This window comes from Coregonus clupeaformis, chromosome 30 (assembly GCF_020615455.1).
Source record: "Coregonus clupeaformis isolate EN_2021a chromosome 30, ASM2061545v1, whole genome shotgun sequence".
Lineage (NCBI taxonomy): Eukaryota > Metazoa > Chordata > Actinopteri > Salmoniformes > Salmonidae > Coregonus > Coregonus clupeaformis.
In genome coordinates, this window is record NC_059221.1 from 27,760,361 (window position 1) to 27,775,893 (window position 15,533).

The 15,533-nt window shown below is 42.4% G+C and overlaps 1 protein-coding gene across 1 annotated transcript; it reads right to left on the bottom strand.

Moving 5' to 3' along the window:
* Positions 1-7,003: 7,003 nt before the first annotated feature.
* On the bottom strand, positions 7,004-14,355 carry LOC121546676 (pleckstrin homology domain-containing family N member 1). Its single transcript, XM_041857900.2, has 11 exons — positions 13,975-14,355; positions 12,256-12,355; positions 11,758-11,901; positions 11,548-11,634; positions 11,338-11,416; positions 11,030-11,166; positions 9,009-9,155; positions 8,041-8,127; positions 7,742-7,817; positions 7,489-7,565; positions 7,004-7,251 (listed from the first exon to the last, which is right to left on the bottom strand). The coding sequence occupies exons 1-11, from the start codon at positions 14,067-14,069 to the stop codon at positions 7,141-7,143; spliced, it is 1,140 nt and encodes a 379-aa protein (XP_041713834.2). The 5' UTR covers positions 14,070-14,355; the 3' UTR covers positions 7,004-7,140.
* Positions 14,356-15,533: the final 1,178 nt, after the last annotated feature.

Here is a 15,533-nt window from a genome sequence, read left to right on the forward strand (position 1 = left end):
TATGTATTCACCCCTTTGCTATGAAGCCCCTAAATAAGATCTGGTGCAACCAATTACCTTCAGAAGTCACATAATTAGTTAAATAAAGTCCACCTGTGTGCAATCTAAGTGTCACATGATCTGTCACATGATCTCAGTATATATACACCTGTTCTGAAAGGCCCCAGAGTCTGCAACACCACTAAGCAAGGGGCACCACCAAGCAAGCGGCACCATGAAGAACAAGGAGCTCTCCAAACAGGTCAGGGACAAAGTTGTGGAGAAGTACAGATCAGGGTTGGGTTATAAAAAAATATCAGAAACTTTGAACATCCCACGGTGCACCATTAAATCCATTATTAAAAAATTGAAAAAATATGGCACCACAACAAACCTGCCAAGAGAGGGTCGCCCACCAAAACTCACGGACCAGGCAAGGAGGGCATTAATCAGAGAGGCAACAAAGAGACCAAAGGTAACCCTGAAGGAGCTTCAAAGCTCCACAGCGGAGATTGGAGTATCTGTCCATAGGACCACTTTAAGCTGTACACTCCACAGAGCTGGGCTTTACGGAAGAGTGGCCAGAAAAAAGCCATTGCTTAAAGAAAAAAAATAAGCAAACACGTTTGGTGTTCACCAAAAGGCATGTGGGAGACTCCCCAAACATATGGAAGAAGGTACTCTGGTCAGATTAGACTAAAATTGAGCTTTTTGTCCATCAAGGAAAACGCTACATCTGGCGCAAACCCAACACCTCCCATCACCCCGAGAACACCATCCCATGGTGGTGGCAGCATCATGCTGTGGGGATGTTTTTCATCGGCAGGGACTGGGAAACTGGTCAGAATTGAAGGAATGATGCTATATGATGCGCTATATACATGGAAAGTCTTGAGGGAAACCTGTTTCAGTCTTCCAGAGATTTGAGACTGGGACGGAGGTTCACCTTCCAGCAGGACAATGAACCTAAGCATACTGCTAAAGCAACACTCAAGTGGTTTATGGGGAAACATTTAAATGCCCAGACCTCAATCCAATTGAGAATCTGTGGTATGACTTAAAGATTGCTGTACACCAGCAGAACCCATCCAACTTGAAGGAGCTGGAGCAGTTTTGCCTTGAAGAATGGGCAAAAATCCCAGTGGCTAGATGTGCCAGGCTTATAGAGACATACCCCAAGAGACTTGCAGCTGTAATTGCTGCAAAAGGTGGCTCTACATAGGATTGACTTTGGCGGAGTGAATAGTTATGCACGCTCAAGTTTTCTGTTTTTTTTGTCTTATTTCTTGTTTGTTTCACAATAAAAAATATTTTGCATCTTCAAAGTGGAAGGCATGTTGTGTAAATCAAATGATACAAACCCCCCAAAAATCCATTTGAATTCCAGGTTGTAAGGCAACAAAATAGGAAAAATGCCAAGGGGGGTGAATACTTTGGCAAGCCACTGTACATCTACTGTAACACAACTACTGGAATACTGTATCAGAAACCAAGTGTTTTTCTTTGCCCCCAAGCATTGTAATAGGAATAAACATCATTTCAGACATCAGTTTCAACAAAACATTAAGAACTATAGTGTTTGTACATCTTCCCTGTCTTTTGACTTTCATTGTTAGTCACACCCTATTGACAATAAGAGATGTTTACGCGTAGGCAAAAATTAAGATAGAAGCACATTATATTATTGACCAACCACTACTACCATGCAGATGTTCACCATTCCAGTGGCACAAAATATTTTTTAAATATACAAAATGTACTTTTGTTGGATTGCTAAGCTGTTAGTACTAATTTAAATGATTGCTGTTGCAGCATGTGTATTTGTTTATGCTCCTATAGCTGGTTATTCTCTATGGAGATAATTATGTAAATGTACATACTGTAGATGTACTTGTTTAAATGAATATATGGCTAATTTACTATTATGACTGTAATTTATAAGAGCCAGGGTCTGCCAAATACATGCCATACCATTTTAACAAATCTTAGAACTTACAGTAACTGAGAAATATAGATAACAAAATACTAATAATACATGTGAGCTACTTGAGATTTCTGGTTGTGAACACAGTACTGTAAATGTTTTACCCCTGAAATAAATGCACATACTTTTCAGTGTTTTATATGACCACTGCTGAAAATGTTTCATACAATAATATGTAGGTGAAGCCTGAATGTTTGTGACCATGACATAAAGTTTGAGTTACTTGTACTGTACATATAGGTATTGTACATAATAAGTACACAATTTGGGAAAGGTATTTAGTCACTTTTTATTGAGTCCATACATTTCAAGAACATTCATAACAGAAAATATGGAAAAGGTAATGAACAGCACTACATTTTCTATTTGGTTCACAGAGATTTGACGAAAAATATTGTACAACCAGTTCACTTAAAGTCAACTTCCTATTTAGCCTATTCATTGCTATTACATTCACTAGTGAAGCAGAGTAATACAGACAGTGGCCTACAGCAGAAGAATTCTCTCCAGAATCTCTTTATTTCATTGTACCAGACTGAATAACATATACAGTGCCTTGGGAAAGTATTCATACCCCTTTACTTTTTCCACATTTTGTTGTGTTACAGCCTGAATTTAAAATTGATTAAATTGAGATTTTGTGTCACTGGCCTACACAGAATAACTCATAATGTCAAAGTGGAATTCTGCTGCTAATTAATTAAAAATGAAGAGTTGAAATGTCTTGTCAATAAATATTCAACAACTTTGTTATGACAAGCCTAAATAAGTTCAGGAGTAAACATTTGCTTAACAAGTCAAATAAGTTGCATGGCTAACATATGGAATTGTTTTAAGATGGTCATACCAAGGATCATTTAGCTATTAGATTTTGAATTTTAAGCCCCTTAAGGTATAAAAAAAAATATATACAGTGAGGGAAAAAAGTATTTGATCCCCTGCTGATTTTGTACGTTTGCCCACTGACAAAGACATGATCAGTCTATAATTTTAATGGTAGGTTTATTTGAACAGTGAGAGACAGAATAACAACAAAAAAATCCAGAAAAACGCATGTCAAAAATGTTATAAATTGATTTGCATTTTAATGAGGGAAATAAGTATTTGACCCCTTTGCAAAACATTACTTAGTACTTGGTGGCAAAACCCTTGTTGGCAATCAATGAGGGAAATAAGTATTTGGCCCCCTCTCAATCAGAAAGATTTCTGTCTCCCAGGTGTCTTTTATACAGGTAACGAGCTGAGATTAGGAGCACACTCTTAAAGGGAGTGCTCCTAATCTCATCTTGTTACCTGTATAAATGACACCTGTCCACAGAAGTAATCAATCAATCAGATTCCAAACTCTCCACCATGGCCAAGACTATCTCCATATATCCATATATACTTCCATTCATTTGTTTTAACTGGTACCGGGGTCCTTCAGAGGAGGCTTGTGGGTGTCCTACAGAGGGGTCATATTAGTGGGTAGCCCAAACTGTTCGGACGCTACAGACAGAAGTTGGCAGAAGAGGCTGTACCGAATTCAGACGAGCCCCGTGAAGCTTGTGGGGTTCGTAGAGCAAAACCGTTCGGACGCTTTAGACCTTTTCTTGAGAAGACCGATTTTCGGAATGTCTTATGGTCTGACAAACACCGCTCTAGCTCTGCCACCTTTTACTGCAGATGAGGAAGGGTGATATTGGCAGATACGGTGGATTGAGACACAGCCCATGTTTTATTATGTTAATTAGATTTCCACAGGGCCGCGTAAATTGTAGGAGAAGGGTTAATTACACTTTGGATGGTGTATCAATACAAAGATACAGGCGTCCTTCCTAACTCAGTTGCCGGAGAGGAAAGAAACCACACAGGAATTTCAGCATGAGGCCAATGGTGACTTTAAAACAGTTAATGGTTGTGATGGGAGAAAACTGAGGATGGATCAACAACATTGTAGTTACTCTACAATACCAACCTAAATGACGGAGTGAAAAGAAGGAACAGAATAAAAATATATTTGCAATAAGGCACTAAAGTGGGGGGCAGGTAGCTTAGTGGGTAAGAGCGTTGTGCCAGTAACCGAAAGGTCGCTGGTTCTAATCCCCGAGCCGATTAGGTGAAAAATCTGTCGGTGCCCTTGAGCAAGGCACTTAACCCTAATTGCTCCTGTAAGTCGCTCTGGATAAGAGCGTCTGCTAAATGACTAATTATTTATTATTTATTTATTTAAAGTAAAATTGCAAAACATTTGGCAAATAAATTAATTATGTCCTGAATACAAATTCAACACAACACATCACTAAGTACCACTCTTCATATTTTCAAGCATGGTGGTGGCTGCATCATGTTATGGGTCTGCTTGTCATCGACAAGGACTAGGGAGTTTTTTAGGATACAAATAAATGGAATAGAGCTAAGCACAGGCAAAATCCTGGAGGAAAACCTGGTTCAGTCTGCTTTCCAAAAAACACTGGGAGACAAATTCACCTTTCAGCAGGACAATAACCTAAAAGATAAGGCCAAATATACACTGGAGTTGCTTACCAAGACGACATTGAATGTTCCTGAATGGCATAGTTACAGTTTTGACTTAAATCGGCTTGAAAATCTATGGCAAGACTTGAAAATGGCTGTCTAGTAATGATCACCATCCAATTTTGACAGAGCTTGAAGAATTTTAAAAATAATAACTCAAATCAAATGTTATGTCACATGCGCCGACTACAACAGGTGAAATGCTTACTTACAAGCCCTTAACCAACAATGCAGTTTTAAGAAAATAAGTGTTAAGTAAAACATTTAAATAAATAATTAAAGAGCAGCAGTAAAATAACAGTAGCAAGGCTATATACAGGGGGTACCGGTACAGATGTGTGGGGGCACAAGTTAGTCAAGGTAATTGAAGTAATATGTACATGTAGGTAGAGTTAAAATGACTATGCATAGATAATAAACAGAGAGTGGCCACAATGCAAATAGTCCGGGTAGCCATTTGATTAGCTGTTCAGGAGTCTTATGGCTTGGGGGTACAAGCTATTAAGAAGCCTTTTGGACCTAGACTTGGCGCTACGGTACCGCTTGCCGTGCGGTAGCAGAGAGAACAGTCTATGACTAGGGTGACTGGAGTCTGACAATTTTTAGGGCCTTCCTATGTCTCCGCCTGGTATAGAGGTCCTGGATGGCAGGAAGCTTGGCCCCAGTGATGTACTGGGCCGTATGCACTACCCTCTGTAGTGCCTTGCGGTCAGAGGCTGAGCAGTTGCCATACTATGCAGTGATGCAACCAGTCAGGCTGCTCTCGATGGTGCAGCTGTAGAACTTTTTGAGGATCTGAGGACCCATGCCAAATCTTTTCAGTCTCCTTTGTCGTGCCCTCTTCACGACTGATGTGAACACCAAGGAACTTGAAGCTCTCAACCTGCTCCACTACAGCCCTGTCGATGAGAATGGGGGCGTGCTCAGTCCTCCTTTTCCTGTAGTCCACAATCATCTCCTTTGTCTTGATCACGTTGAGGGAGAGGTTGTTATCCTGGCACCACACGGCCAGGTCTCCGACCTCCTCCCTATAGGCTGTCTCATCGTTGTCGGTGATCAGGCCTACCACTGTTGTGTCGTCGGCAAACTTAATGATGGTGTTGGAGTCGTGCCTGGCCATGTAGTCATGGGTGAACAGGGAGTACAGGAGGGGACTGATCACGCACCCCTGAGGATCAGCGTGGCAGATGTGTTGTTACCTACCCTTACCACCTGGGGGCAGCCCGTCAGGAAGTCGAGGATCCAGTTGCAGAGGGAGGTGTTTAGTCCCAGGGTCCTTAGCTTAGTGATGAGCTTTGAGGGCACTATGGTGTTGAACGCTGAGCTGTAGTCAATGAATAGCATTCTCATGTAGGTGTTCCTTTTGGCCAGGTGGGAAAGGGCAGTGTGGAGTGCAATAGAGATTGCATCATCTGTGGATCTGTTGGGGCGGTATTCAAATTGGAGTGGGTCTAGGGGTTCTGGGATAATGGTGTTGATGTGAGCCATGACCAGCATTTCAAAGCACTTCATGGCTACAGACGTGAGTGCTACGGGTCGGTAGTCATTTAGGCAGGTTACCTTAGTGTTCTTGGGCACAGGGACTATGGTGGTCTGCTTGAAACATGTTGGTATTACAGACTCAGTTAGGGACAGGTTGAAAATGTCAGTGAAGACACTTGTCAGTTGGTCAGCGCATGCTCGGAGTACACGTCCTGGTAATCCGTCTGACCTGTTTAAAGGTCTTACTTACATCGGCTACAGAGAGAGTGATCACACAGTCGTCCGGGAAACAGCTGATGCTCTCATGCATGCTTCAGTGTTGCTTGCCTCGAAGCGAGCATAGACGTAATTTAGCTCGTCTGGTAGGCTCGTGTCACTGGGCAGCTCGCGGCTGTGCTTCCATTTGTAGTCTGTAATAGTTTGCAAGCCCTGCCACATCCAATGAGCATCGGAGCCGGTGTAGTACGATTCAATCTTAGTCCTGTATTGACGCTTTGCCTGTTTGATGGTTCGTCAAGGGCATAGCGGGATTTCTTATAAGCGTCCGGGTTAGAGTCCCACTCCTTGAAAGCGGCAGCTCCACCCTTTAGCTCAGTGCGGATGGTGCCTGTTCCATGGCTTCTGATTGGGGTATGTTCGTACGGTCACTGTGGGGACGACGTCATCGATGCACTTATTGATGAAGCCAGTGACTGATGTGTACTCCTCAATGCCATCGGAAGAATCCCAGGAACATATTCCAGTCTGTGCTAGCAAAACAGTGTAATAATACAATCCATGTGTGCAAAACACTTAGAGACTTACCCAGAGAGACTCACAGCTGTAATGGCTGCCAAAGGTGATTCCAACACGTATTGACTCAAGGGTGTGAATGCTTATGTAAATGAGATATTTCATTTTCATTTTCAATAAATGTGCTAACATTTCTAAAAACATGTTTTCACTGTCATTATGAGGTATTGTGTGTAGATTGGTGAGATTTTTATGTAGATTGGTGAGATTTTTTAAAATATGTAATCAATTTTTGAATTCAGGCTATAACACAACAAAATGTGCAATAAGTCAAGGGGTATGAATACTTTCTGAAGGCACTGTATACATGCTATCCACAAATGCAGTGTCTAATGATGAAAAGAGGCATGTGTCTTCTATTTTGTGAGGCAATTGGTCAGTTAGTCTCATTGATGTGCAATTATAATTGGTTCCTGGGACTCCTTTCTGCTCCTTTGTTTTTTTGGCATGAGGGGTGGAGCCGGGTGGTTTGAGGTAGCTTGAAGTTTATTTTCCGGCTATTGAGGAAAGAAATGAACACTACTGAATCGTTGCGACTACTTTTGGGTCTCTAATTTGATTTTTTCTGTAAAATCCGTTCAAGACTAAGCTAACTCATTTTTAGCATCCTGCATCTTCACAAAATGGATAAGCATGTATGGCTCAATTGGAATCAATACAGGCAAAAGGCTAGCCACACAGTTTTCCCGATTCATTTGTTTTGTTATTTTAATGGGACTGTAATGGTACTTTACCTGTTGTAGCTGGAAGATCCAGTTCTGATAGTCTTCAGGACAGGTGCAGGATACCTGCAGCGGCTCCATCAGTTCACCTGAGCCACACAACATACAATAGAAGTACAGTGCTCTTCACCAATGCATCCAGCAACACTTGATACAGTTGAATTGATACATATCTCTTTACAGTTTGGAGGGTCAATTTAGAGTCAATTTCCCTCATTATGCAAACATGTTAGAGCAGAATGACATGTAGTGTTTTGTATATAACCTGTTAACTCCAACTCCAGCCTCCCAGGTAATGCAGACCTCTCCACGGCTGTGATGCTTTTCCGAGGCAATCTACCCTAAAGTGTTATGAAATACAGGTTGAAGTGCCATTTATCTTGAATTGAGAAAGGTTAGTATTGGATCAACTCTATAATTTACAACATATTCTAAACTGTACATCATAGTATATCACACCAACATCTACTTCATAGCTACAATTGGCAAACTTGGTAAGGTCACCAGGTTCATACTGTAGGAGTTACAGTGAAATTGTTCCTAGAGAACATAATTTGACTGTACCTCATATATGACACTGAGGCTCTTGTTATCCACAGAGAGCAGGAGGACATCTTGAGGGAAGAGTACCAGAAGTTGCTGATGGAGACCCTTCAAAAATCGATCAACATTGTCACACTCTTTCTTTTATCTCAAGTCCACTATGATAATTATCATTAGCATAATAATATTAGCATAATCAAGTATTATTATTAGCCCTATGATCATTATTGTTATCAATAGCATATTTATTAGCATTAGCATTATTTATATTTTCTGTCTTTATGTAGCAGATACTTGTGATGAGGTACTGGACTAGTGTAGGATTATTTTCAGAGTATTTGTTTCATTTGAATGGCATGCATACCATGTGTTGAATCTGTTTTAGAACAAACCTTTGTGTTTGCCTAATTCTGGAAATATGTCATTCATTATTTACCTGGGAATTAATGATCTGTTATTTGATTGACCAATGAATTAATTGTGTTGTAATAGCTTTATTGAAACAGGAAGTGACAGACAATTCCTGAGTTTTGGCTAATGGTATTCAATTGGGTCTGTCTAAATAGTAATCCATCTCCATCCACTCTTTGTGCTTAAAGGAAGTCATCCATCCAACTGTATGCGGCCCCTAAAGTTACAATGGTGGCAGCAGAGTGGTGCTATTTTTGATCGATTTGTGATTTTTGGTGAGTTCTATCTCTGGACATTGTGGATAGCTAAATTCACCTACCTAGCTTACCACTTGCATAAAATACTATTGAGGTCTTGAGCAGCTGTTGAGCTTTTTTGCTTTATGCTGGAGATAGAAGAGATTTCAGATTTTTTGGAGGTTATTCTGCCACCATTTCCACATAGTTTTGCCTTTTTCATTCCAGTACAACATGCCTATTTGAATCAGTTAGCATGGCTAACATGACAGCTATCAAGACCCCTTAAAATGGACTTTAGAGTACTGGTGAGTACACAAGTTACAGTGTGGGTTGTGTTACCTGTCTCTGTGTGTTGATGATGTGGACCATGGATATGTATACTGGCTGGCCCATGTGCTGGATGGGGGCCCCTTCCCACTGCTGTATTGGGGCTTGCAGTAAATACGTTTTCAGTTCCTCTTTCTTCCAGCTCTCATCGCAGGGTACCTACAGTAAGTGACAACAGAAACGTAGCTTCATATTTGGAGAGTTTTGCCAATGATAATTATTTGTAACAAATGTCCTTTCATGATGATGCATTTAGCTCATTAGTGTAATATACAGTGGGGGAAAAAAGTATTTAGTCAGCACCAATTGTGCAAGTTCTCCCACTTAAAAAGATGAGAGAGGCCTGTAATTTTCATCATAGGTACACGTCAACTATGACAGACAAAATGAGGTTTTTTTTCTCCAGAAAATCACATTGTAGGATTTTTAATGAATTTATTTGCAAATTATGGTGGAAAATAAGTATTTGGTCAATAACAAAAGTTTCTCAATACTTTGTTATATACCCTTTGTTGGCAATGACACAGGTCAAACGTTTTCTGTAAGTCTTCACAAGGTTTTCACACACTGTTGCTGGTATTCCTCCATGCAGATCTCCTCTAGAGCAGTGATGTTTTGGGGCTGTCGCTGGGCAACACAGACTTTCAACTCCTCCAAAGATTTTCTATGGGGTTGAGATCTGGAGACTGGCTAGGCCACTCCAGGACCTTGAAATGCTTCTTACGAAGCCACTCCTTCGTTGCCCGGGCGGTGTGTTTGGGATCATTGTCATGCTGAAAGACCCAGCCACGTTTCATCTTCAATGCCCTTGCTGATGGAAGGAGGTTTTCACTCAAAATCTCACGATACATGGCCCCATTCATTCTTTCCTTTACACGGATCAGTCGTCCTGGTCCCTTTGCAGAAAAACAGCCCCAAAGCATGATGTTTCCACCCCCATGCTTCACAGTAGGTATGGTGTTCTTTGGATGCAACTCAGCATTCTTTGTCCTCCAAACACGACGAGTTGAGTTTTTACCAAAAAGTTATATTTTGGTTTCATCTGACCATATGACATTCTCCCAATCCTCTTCTGGATCATCCAAATGCACTCTAGCAAACTTCAGACGGGCCTGGACATGTACTGGCTTAAGCAGGGGACACGTCTGGCACTGCAGGATTTGAGTCCCTGGCGGCGTAGTGTGCTACTGATGGTAGGCTTTGTTACTTTGGTCCCAGCTCTCTGCAGGTCATTCACTAGGTCCCCCCGTGTGGCTCTGGGATTTTTGCTCACCGTTCTTGTGATCATTTTGACCCCACGGGGTGAGATCTTGCGTGGAGCCCCAGATCGAGGGAGATTATCAGTGGTCTTGTATGTCTTCCATTTCCTAATAATTGCTCCCACAGTTGATTTCTTCAAACCAAGCTGCTTACCTATTGCAGATTCAGTCTTCCCAGCCTGGTGCAGGTCTACAATTTTGTTTCTGGTGTCCTTTGACAGCTCTTTGGTCTTGGCCATAGTGGAGTTTGGAGTGTGACTGTTTGAGGTTGTGGACAGGTGTCTTTTATACTGATAACAAGTTCAAACAGGTGCCATTAATACAGGTAACGAGTGGAGGACAGAGGAGCCTCTTAAAGAAGAAGTTACAGGTCTGTGAGAGCCAAAAATCTTGCTTGTTTGTAGGTGACCAAATACTTATTTTCCACCATAATTTGCAAATAAATTCATTAAAAATCCTACAATGTGATTTTCTGGATTTATTTTTCTCATTTTGTCTGTCATAGTTGACGTGTACCTATGATGAAAATTACAGGCCTCTCATCTTTTTAAGTGGGAGAACTTGCACAATTGGTGGCTGACTAAATACTTTTTTCCCCCACTGTATGTCATATGTGCTATTTATATGTGCTATTAGATGTTGAAGTTGTGATCAAGCAAAGTGAACCTCACAATTGTTCAGACAGTTTAGCATTTTGCAATGACATCTGTTTAGGACCTGTAATTTACTGTAAAAGGGGGTGGTTCTTGTGGGGGTGTTGATTGAATACCTTACCAGGTAAGACAGTACACAGTGGGAGGGGCTTAGCGGTTGGCTCATGGATTTGTATCTCCTCTCCTCCATGTGGTGCATCCATTTGTTCATCTCTGCTGCACTGGCACAGGTGAATACTTTGGAGTCCACCATTGGACCTAGAAGGGGGAGAGAGATGGTAGCCATGTTCAATAAATAATTAAACCATTTACTGTTGGCTTTGTGTCATACCTATGACCGTTGCACCGCTGTGATAAACCACAATAAATCATGCACCCTTGTCTATTAATGCTTTAATGAACTCACTGCATAATCATAATAGGACTCACCACTGATCTGGAACATGGTTTGTTTGTTGGAGTCCAGTGAGGTGGCTTGGAAAGACAGTCCAGAGAGAGGCAGCATGCCCTGAGAAAGAAGAAGCAACACACTGACTAGCCGGCCTTAGGTGAACGCATTTTACATTCAAGTTAAATGTTCAACATGCATGCATCTGCACAGTGTCGTTACAGTATTTCCCCATTCGTAAAGGAACCAACCTCGTAGATAAATTCATGGAGAGAGTGGTCCAGAGATAGGATCAACAAGTGGAAGGAGAACAGCACCAGATAGTGTTCACGTGTCTCCTATAGGAACATAAACAAACACATGAACAGAACATCAATATAGAAGTACTAGAGTCGGAACATAGACAGTGAGTGATGATTGACGTCTACAGTATATCTGAGCTTGTTGTAGTGAGATGTTACCTGTGTGTAGCTGTTGTGGAGAAACACCAGGGAGGAGTGCACTATCTCTCCATACATGTGTGCACTCTGGCCCTCCCAGTCACGGATGGGCTGGTTGTAGATTCTGTGGTGTAGCTCCTCTCTGCTCCTGCCCCATAGCACAACCTAGGGGAATAGAATAGAATACTTCACCTGTCTCATGTAAATGTAGATGTAGTGAGGAGTTTACATTAGTATACATGAGTATCCCTGTATCATTAATGTGATATAACAACTTTGACATAAAATAGTATGTTGATGTTTGGCACAAATACATTCACACTTGCAAGTGCCAATATGTGCACTCGAAAGGTGCGATCCGCTGTTGTTTCCTGTGTGATGAGTGCATTGCAGAACTTTTTCTATTTCTATATCTTAGTGTCACTTTCATACAGATGGCCACTCTCTCTCGCTCTCTCTATCTCTCTCACACACACACACATACACACAGACACACACACACTTTCCTCCTCCACTGACCTCCTGGTTGAGGTGTCTCACTGAAGGGTAGCGAGAGGGTGGACTGTCTTTTCCATTCCTCAAAGAGCGCTGAAGCCTGCTCTCTCCTAGATTCCATATCCTGAAACATTAACCATATCAGCAGTCAACCCCATATCACATTAACCACAATACCTTCTGATGTCAACATCTCACATTTATCTCACACTGCTGTAACATCTCACAAAACTGTAGACCAATTTGCCCACCTCATTTATGAGCCAGCCATCTTGCCTGACCCCCCTCCACCCCAACAGTGTCCAGACATAAGCAGATTAAAGTGGGGTGCACATGAGGAGCAGACACCCACCATCTGACCCCCTCACATAAAGACCTGTTGCCCTCATTGGCCCATTTATCTGGTAGTAATACAGTAGCTACACACCCCTAAACCATTCCCTATGTGTGGCAACATTTCTGTCACATCTGTGTTTGTGCTTGAGTGTCCGTCTCTGTTTGTGCATGTGTCCCTTTGTGTTTGTGCTTGCATGCATGCGTGTGTGCGCCGACATGCATGAACTGTATGAATGCAGTGTGTGGGAACCTATTCATGCATGTCTGTCTCTATGTGTGTGTGCATACATTCATAAGTCTGTGCATGTGTGTGCGCGAACAAGCATCCTCGCACAAGCATCCTCACGCGTGTGCACAGTATGTGTTGCTGGTGGCTGATCCCTCGTCTTCTCACAGTTTGGGCATGTGAAGTCTGTGAGCTGCTATTGTGATTAGATTCTTGTTTCCCCCACTACCCACATGAGGGGATTTAGAGGCCTGGCCAGTGTTAGACCAGACTGGACAGGAGGGAGAGACGAGCGGTAGCATTGTCTGCTAATTAGCGAGACAATATCACCGGCCGCTCATGTCCTAATCACATCAGTGCCGCATCAGTATGTTCATGTCTGTTAAACAGAGTCCAAACTAGTGTTTCGCCTCTGTGTGTGCTTTTGTGTGTAAATGAAAATGACACAGATATATTATGTTTCATTGTTCAATAAAATATGCCCTCAAATGTCATTGTTTCTTTCTTAAGGAACTGAAGTTCTGAGGTGGTTGAAACTGCTAGCACACTTGTCAATGTGTGCACTGTTTTTACCCGTCACCCCAAGGCAAACGACACCACTTCCTCTCAATACCTCATCAACCAAACAGACCTCGTTCTTATGACCTTTAATAAGCCAAAACCCAACAATAGGTACTATTTAATAGTATTGCTTCAAACTTTCCTAGAAAGCCAAGAGGCTCAGTATTTTACTGTTTGTTTAATCTAGATTCAGAGAAGTTGATATTGTGAAGCGTGTCTATACAGTTGTGACCATGCTTGATAGTCTTAGATGCCGTCATGTGTCATCAACATATTTAAAACCTGCACAGTCATTACATTTACGTCATTTAGCAGACGCTCTTATCCAGAGCGACCTACAGGAGCAATTAGGGTTAAGTGCCTTGCTCAAGGGCACATGGACAGGTTTTTCACCTAGTCGGCTCAGGGATTCGAACCAGCGACCTTCCAGTTACTGGCCCAACGCTCTTAACCGCAAGGCTACCTGCCCTGCATGTTTCCGAATTAAATTAAAATGTGATTGTGAGGTTGTAAAAAGCAGAATGGCAGTCTATCAAACTCAAACAGACCACTCCCATGAGGGATTGATAGGGTTCATGGTCTTCTGTTATACATCACAATATCAACAAAATAAGCCTCACCCTGAGTTGTCAATCTCCAGGAGCTCGATCTCGTCAGGGCCCACCTCGTCAATCCCAGAATGTGTTCCTCTCTGAGTCACACTACAGCATCCCATGACCAGGTAGCCCTCTCCTCTCTCAGCCCAGTCGACTCCAGACAGACACAGAACTCCTTCCTTCACCCTCAGTCCCTAGTACACTAACTATAATGTACCATCTGCCTCCATCTGCACACATCCCCACAGCTTTGCGCTAAGACCAGACAGGGGGGATATGTAGAGAGAGGGAGGGGGGAAGGAGAGGAAAAGAGGACCGGCACGGTGCGTAGGGAAGAGGGGGCTATGTCGCTTAACTTCTCACTTCCCCATTTCTTCTAAAACACAAACCCTGAAATACCAAGAATAAGGTTCCAAAGCTTCTGAAATGAGTTGAGTCAAGAAGCAAAAAGCTGTGAGCAGCGTCACAGTGCACTCACTCTTCCTTGTTGTCAGTTTGCACGCAGAGAGCCACGCAACTTCCTTAGTGGCCTTTTCACTTTGACGGTGTCACAGAGCAAACTCGAGTTCTTCCGAAGCCTGTCTGCTTTCCCTTTGGAGAATCATTTAGATGAAGCAATTGATGGCAGAGCCATTGAGAAACAAGAGACGCTGTTGACCATTGTTGAAATAATCCTCCTGTTTACATGTGCATTGCTTAATAAGTACAGAGGCATGATAATTATGTGTTTTACAGCTGAGAGACAAAGGGCTGCAGTCATAACAACAAGCCACAGCTTCAACACAGTTGTGTGTTGTAGTTGTTGTTGTTCGTACAGATTACAACACTGTTGGATTGGTGTGGGCAATTCCACGATAACAGAGTGATGCTAAGACAGATTTTCCACGTTAAAATGTACACTACACGCGTTCTCTGGAGTGATGAATCACGCTACACCATCAGGCAGTCCGACGGACGAATCTGGGTTTGGTGGATACCAGGAGAACACTACCTGCCTAAAGTTTGGTGGAGGAGGGATAATGGTCTGGGGCTGTTTTGCATGGTTCGGGCTAGGCCCCTTAGTTCCAGTGAAGCTACAGCATACAATGACATTCTAGATGCTGTGCTTCCAACTTTGTGGAAACAGTTTGGGGAAGGCCCTTTCCTGTTTCAGCATGACAATGCCCCCATGCAAAAAGCGAGGTCCATACAGAAATGGTTTGTCGAGATCGGTGTGGAAGAACTTGACTGGCCTGCACAGAGTGCTGACCTCAATCCCATCAAACACATTTGGGATGAATTAGAACGTCAACTGCGAGCCAGGCCTAATCGCCCAACATCAGTGCCCCAACTCATTAATGTTCTTGTGGCTGAATGGAAGCAAGTCCACGTAGCAATGTTCCAACATCTAGTCGAAAGCCTTCCCAGAAGACTGAAGGCTGTTATAGCAAGAAAGGGGGACCAACTCCATATTAATGCCCATGATTTTGGAATGAGATGTTCGACGAGCAGGTGTCCACATTCTTTTGGTCATGCTGTGTATGTCAAACAAAAACCAATGATTGCAAAGTTAAACAAAACCAACTTTATACACAAAGACTACT

Coding starts and splice junctions, on each gene's coding strand:
- LOC121546676 (XM_041857900.2), bottom strand. CDS start 14,069: ATGGGATGCTGTAGTGTGACTCAGAGAGGAACACATTCTGGGATTGAC. Junction 8,128..9,008: donor TCATCAACACACAGAGACAG/GTAACACAACCC, acceptor CGATTTTTGAAG/GGTCTCCATCAGCAACTTCT. Junction 7,566..7,741: donor GCTGGAGTTGGAGTTAACAG/GTTATATACAAA, acceptor TGTGTGGCTCAG/GTGAACTGATGGAGCCGCTG.